At 40.2% G+C, this 6,225-nt stretch overlaps 1 protein-coding gene across 1 annotated transcript in view; it reads right to left on the bottom strand.

The window, feature by feature from the left end:
* Window positions 1–5,678, bottom strand: part of rcbtb1 (regulator of chromosome condensation (RCC1) and BTB (POZ) domain containing protein 1) — an 11,417-nt gene extending 5,739 nt beyond the window's left edge. Inside the window, exons 1-8 of the mRNA XM_046057331.1 lie at window positions 5,529–5,678; window positions 4,045–4,330; window positions 3,092–3,242; window positions 2,681–2,847; window positions 1,342–1,500; window positions 1,157–1,264; window positions 885–1,027; window positions 433–496 (exon numbers count right to left, since the gene is read on the bottom strand). Of these exons, the coding sequence (XP_045913287.1) occupies window positions 433–496; window positions 885–1,027; window positions 1,157–1,264; window positions 1,342–1,500; window positions 2,681–2,847; window positions 3,092–3,242; window positions 4,045–4,170 (918 nt within the window). The 5' untranslated portion in view covers window positions 4,171–4,330; window positions 5,529–5,678. The remainder of the gene's footprint in view (window positions 1–432; window positions 497–884; window positions 1,028–1,156; window positions 1,265–1,341; window positions 1,501–2,680; window positions 2,848–3,091; window positions 3,243–4,044; window positions 4,331–5,528) is intronic.
* Window positions 5,679–6,225: the final 547 nt, after the last annotated feature.

The following is a 6,225-nucleotide window of genomic DNA, read 5'->3' on the forward strand; positions in this document are numbered from 1 at the left end:
TTTTTTTTACATAAAAGTTTTTAAAAGATGATGCAATAAATGTGGTTATTAAAGAGTTGTGACCAAGATATGTACTGAATGGGACATTTTACAGCTGAAATATAAAGTTGTCAGTGCTCTCTGGTGGACAAAACATGACCCAAATCTGGAATTATAGACAAGGGGCCAAACACATGATCATTTGGACAAAACTGAGACATTAAGAGCATGACAACACCACGCACCACAGAATAATGAGCAAACATTACTGAGTGTGTGCATAAAATATAAAAATTGGCTGCCTTCACCTTATCAGGAATGTTTTATACAGACCCGATGAACATCCCAGGTCAAAAAAAGCCAACTGATTTATCAATTAAACCCTTGTACAAACTCTGAAGGCAGGATTTACACAAATCCACTCACATAAAAACAAAACATGCATATATATACCTGCCCGCTTTGGGTCTTGGCTGCTGAAGTATGTGTTGAATGGCATGCTGCAACCTCTACAATCCTGTTGAATGAGATGTGTGTTAACACATGGGCATGTTTTCATTTTCCAGTATGTATAGAATCACATGGGGAAGTGTAAATATTGTGATACAGCCACAACAAGAGGAAAACTTGACAGCTGTGACAGGGAAGGACAGCACACTGGGGCGAACAGTGTTTCTGCTGTGGCAGGATTTGGTCTATAGTCATTGTTTATGAAGGGGAGCAACTCTGTGAAGACAGAGCTGACAACAACTTCAGACCAGGAGTGGAAGCTGAAGTACAGAGGGAGGAAATGAAGACAGGAAACAGGAAGTTTAAGTCTTAACAGGAAGAGAAGAAATCTGCTTTCCTATGCTCCAAATACAAAGAACTACTTCTCTGAAATCAGCCCTCCCTTCTCCCCCTACCTCTCTTTGTCAGCCATGATTTGCACAGGGCTGAGGTGGTTGCTCTTGTTGCCAGTTCCCAGTTGACCGTAGGTGTTTGCTCCCCAGGCGTACAGCAGCCCCTCATCTGTTAGTGCCAGGCAGTGGCTGTAGCCTGATACAATCTGGAAAACAGGGAACACTTGAGTCATGAGTGAGTCATGCATTGAGACGAGTATGTGATGGCCATCATTTTGATCAACCGTGGCATAAACAATATCAGCAGCCAGCTTTACATTAGGTTGTTGTCTTACCTGTTGAATACACAGCCCCTGGAGTGCAATGAGGCGGCAAGGTGTCAGCTGGTTTCCATTGTTACCAATACCCAGCTGGCCATTACCATTGTAGCCCCAGCCATAAACCTAGATAAACACAAGACAATTATTTATACTGTGTGAAGTTCAGATTTGTTACTGGCATCATTGAGATTTCAGTTCACCTCTCCGTTGTCGGCCAGAGCCATGGAGGAGGTCTGTCCACATGTGATGCCAACCGCAGTCTTGCCCTGCAAGGCGCCGGTGACTTTCCGGGGGTAGGGCTGGTTGGCTGTGGAGCCTGAGCCAATCTGGCCACAGTTGTTATAACCCCATGCAAAGACCTAGAGGGGCAGGGAGGCAGGTCAGGTCAAGCAGTGCAACTTCGTCTAATTTTAATGGTAAAGTTGTAGCGACAGGCCACTTTCTCAGTTTTACAAATGTTATCATCAATTTTGTTTTACATGGCTTTCCAATTTAAGGCTGTTATCATTATAACAATATTTCTTAGGTTGCAAGAAAGAGCTCCTTCAGAGTAATCCTGAGACCATTTCCTATATAAATAAAAGCAATCTTGAATCTTAATCTCAAACATCTTACAATCAGGCACTTAAATCTCTAAATCCACATTCACTGTTGAAAAATATGCCATCGTATCTCAAAGCTCACTAATTAAAATGTTATCTAGTTTCTTTAATCCATAATCCATTGTATAAATGTCATGTTGTGGTTTTACTTGGGGCATGTGCTGGGCCATTTCTTGGCCGTACAGTGCCAAAACCGTTACATTTACTGTTAATAGGTTAAGCTTTAGAGGTTCTAATCGGTGGAGTGGATTTTGTTACCTTTGGACAGAGCCAGGCTTCCCGTTCCCCCCCCCGTCCTCAGGCTTTGTGCTAAGCTAAGCTAACCAGCTGCTGGCTCCAGCATCATGATGAACAGACAGATATTAGCGTGGTACTAATTGTCTCATCTCACTCTCAAGTAAGCAAATTTATGTATTTCTCAAAATACCAAACTACTCCTTTAAGACAGATCTAACTTCAACCTGCCAACAAGCGATATGCACAATTATATAATGCAGACAAACAATGCAATATTTACACAACTGTGAAATGTGCTAGTGTGCAGTTAGTAACATTTAACATGGTAACAGCCTCTCCTGCTTACCAAAAACACAACCTAATTAGTTGTAATGCTTCAGGGTTAAAAGTAAGCAGCTTACGCTGACACCGGCAGGAGTGCGAGGAGGCTACATCAAGACTTTCAAGAGACCTAAAACTAAATATGAAATGCCAACATACTAGTATATGTAAATATGATGTTCCAGCTTCATGGTAAACATAACGCCAGATTCTTCTGGTTTTCTGAACCCTTAAGGAACAATTAAATGAATTGCCAATTAACTTAATTATTCAATTATCATTTCCATACAAAGCTGGAAATTAATCATTTTAAATCAATACAAGTAGTTTTAATCAGTAAATGATGATGAAACAGTAGAGTTAGTAAAATCACAGATACCTCTCCATCCTGAGTGAGGGCCATGGAGTGATGCGAGCCACATGCCACTTCTGTCACTTTCTTGTTCTGTAGGTTAGCGGTGACCAGCACCGGGGACAGTCCTTGGTTGGTCGTCCCGTTCCCCAGCTGACTGTAGCCATTGTGGCCCCAAGCAAACAGACTTCCATCTGCAATAAATCAACACCACAGATTGCATAACGGGTCAAGATCATCCAGACTTGCCAGACAGAAGGCAACGTTTTCACATGAGAAAGGATCAAAAGGTCTATAGAAACTGAACAAAATAATCTCAGTAAACTCAAATGTGCACTTAGCTTTCACCGTAGTGTATTAACAATTTAGACATATTGGTTGTTGGAAATGCGACTGTTTGAAACATAGAGCACGTAGCTAGCATAAGTAAGAGCCTACCCTCAGTAGCCAATAAGACGTGGGGTCCGCTGCCGTAGTTAAGGCTGACGACCTTCTTCCCCCGCAGGAAGTCCAGTTTCTTTGGCACAATGGTGCTCAGAGTGTCTCCTGTACCAAGGCAACCACTGCTGTTCAACCCAAACACAAATATCTAGGAAATAATAACACACACATTGTGAGAACACATCGTGATGCTCGCTAAATACAAATATGTAGGTATAACAGCAGACTAGTGTAACATTTTGACATACATGGTATAATAGCGGCCTACTGATGACAATGTAAGCAATGTCTCTTGCAGTGTTTTATAGCAGAAGTGGACTACCGTACCTCTGCTACCATCAGAAAAAATATGCACTATACAAACGTCACGGAAAAGAGTAGAAGTGCTATTGAATAATGCAAATGCCAAATATTTAATAAGGGTGGCTGTTGTTCAGGCTGCCATCAACTAAAAGGATGTGAGGGCCTTAACACATCTGCTAAAAACTTCCTGGAAGAAATCTTGCTATGTGAGCTCTTTATCTCAAGCAATATTTTATCACCAGGACACAACACAGTTAATTGCTTTATTTAACTTTTAAACTCAAGTGACGGTTTGCTCAGTTTCTAGGCTAAGGTGGTTGATGATAACTCTTATTGCAAAGTATCAAACATTCACACTTAAATTTGGGGGTTTCACGCTTGATGTACAGCCAGATTCCTCGTTATGTAAACTTGATGCCCATTTGAACTTGATAGACACAAACCTAATGAACATGCAGATTTAAGACAACACATACTTGAAGAGCATACACCATAACAGCAATTTGAAATAAAAAAAAAAGTAAAAGTAAAAGAAATCCTTAATTTCAAGTTGAAACAATAGCATTAAAAGAAATAATAATACTTTAAAAACTCCTTTGATTTTCGAAAGAGGCTGGATATAGTGGTGTCTCACACACTCTCCTCACCTCATTGCCATGTGTGATGTAGATGGCTTCATTAGCAGAGATTCCAAAGACACAGGCCTGGCGAACTGTGGCTAGTTCCTCAGTGCTCAGCAGAGAAAACAGGGGCCACTTACTGACGTCCACCATGGCTCCTGCCAAACTCCGCTGTTCTTGTCGGGGAGAAGGAGTCAGGGCTGACAGGGGAGAGGCTGGAGGAATAGGAGGGGGATGACGAGGAGAGGGGAGGACGTGAGGAGGCGATGTTGGAGGAGGTGGGGTGCGAGGAGCAGAATCATCCCTGCTGACACTTCAAAAGGGACAAGATGAGAGGTAGTTGTGAATGAAGGGAGAAAAAAAGTTTAGATTCTATAAAACAGCTTTGATAAATTCAGTTTTGTAAAGGCAAAATAGATTTTTCTCCTGTTTTGTGAGGTCTCCTGACAGACAACTACCTTAAAAACAACACATTTTTACAGACTAAACCAGTAGAAGACAGATTGGACAGATATAAACATGCACAAAAATGATGCACTCACAATTACATTCAGAAACAAAATATCTTGAAGTTCTTCTTAATCCATACATGAGAACCAGGAGTTGAAGAAACTACATTTCTTTAGCTTGAGAGAAATGGTGGTTTAAGTCAAAACTGGCTCATGGAAATGAGGTGTGGCATGCAGTCAAAGCAGCACATTATCATCTATCATAGCAAGGCTTTACACTTCATATATCTGGCCTTGAAATAGGCCAAATTACAATATATTCTTGCAAATAGGCAAATATACCTTTCAGCAGCTATGACTCATTACTTTCCTTAACCAAATACGACCTTCACTTCAGGATACATGCCAAATTCACTTCACACTTGAGAGATAGAGACAGGGTCATTTAACTCCATGGCAGACCAAATTACAGTGTACAGTACAGCATAATGCTTGTGATGGGCATATTATTTATAGTTTTGTGAGTAATAGATAGATAGTAATAAACGCTACAAGTTGTGTGTAAATTACTGCCAAACTCTAGACATACTAACGTGGCTCACAACGATTAAGAAAAGCAGCTGAGTCATATGTTATGAGATGAGTCCTGTAGCTGACAGGCAAGGGAAACATTTAAATTGATCAATTTTTGAGTGGAGTTCGGCGTCGCGTCCCCTCCATCAGAGCTAGCCTGACCACATATTACAACACTGTCAACGAGCTAAAATAGCGTTATCTTACTTATAGGCTCTCTTTTAGGCCTGGTGTAAAATACTCTTTTCATTTTAGCCATGCAGTAAGGCACCACAGCAAGCTAACTGGCGCCGAAGCATAACATATGGTGAACTGTAACTAACGTTAGTAGCTTAGTTAAGCGCTTTCCTGTGATCTTCCTACCTAAAGCATTGCTCCATGACAACTGAGAAAAGACAGACAGACAGACAGACAACGACATTTAATTACATTATCACTATCAGCGAAACACCCAAGTATATAATATGTAAACTAATGGTATAAAGTTACCCGGCTGAAATAGTTCCCCCGGTGTTGTCAACAGTAGATCAGCCAGAAACTGCGTCGAGTGTGGGCAATTCTCTTCTTCGTCTTCTTTATTTCCGGCAGAGTAGACAAGGCATGGGCGTATGCTGCCCCCTCCGGTCATTAGTTAAACAGCTGTTAAAATAAGGAGTAAATAAGGCTCAATGTTAAAAACTTGCCTTTTCTTTTTTGAGAAAGTTAAAGTCAGATCAAGGCAACTTTAGGGCTGGGTGATAGGGCCAAACATTAATCACGATAAAACATTTAATATCATAAATAAATATCGATAATTATCAAGATAAATGTCAAATAATCATTTATTTTAGGTTCAAAGGCTGATTCTTGCTCCTGAATGAAAGTTGAAGAAACCAGATGGTTAATTGTGCTTTCAAACTGTTCTTTATAGTCAGAACAAACACTTGATACCAAACAGCAGATCACTTCACAAACATTCAAAACACTCTTTTTTCAGTTCCTTTTCCTCAACAAAATAAACATCTTAATAGAAAAAGTAAGTGCTAAGTCGTTTGTTATTCAATTAAAGTTAAATCAATTAAATCAAACATTTATTGAACATTTGTTATATTGTTATTGAGGAAAATTATATTGTGATAATTATCATTATTGTGTTATTGCCCAGCCCTATTCAACACATGGATGCATTTGGGAGATAGAGTTTCTT

This window comes from Micropterus dolomieu, linkage group LG01, assembly GCF_021292245.1.
Source record: "Micropterus dolomieu isolate WLL.071019.BEF.003 ecotype Adirondacks linkage group LG01, ASM2129224v1, whole genome shotgun sequence".
In the NCBI taxonomy this organism is placed as follows: domain Eukaryota; kingdom Metazoa; phylum Chordata; class Actinopteri; order Centrarchiformes; family Centrarchidae; genus Micropterus; species Micropterus dolomieu.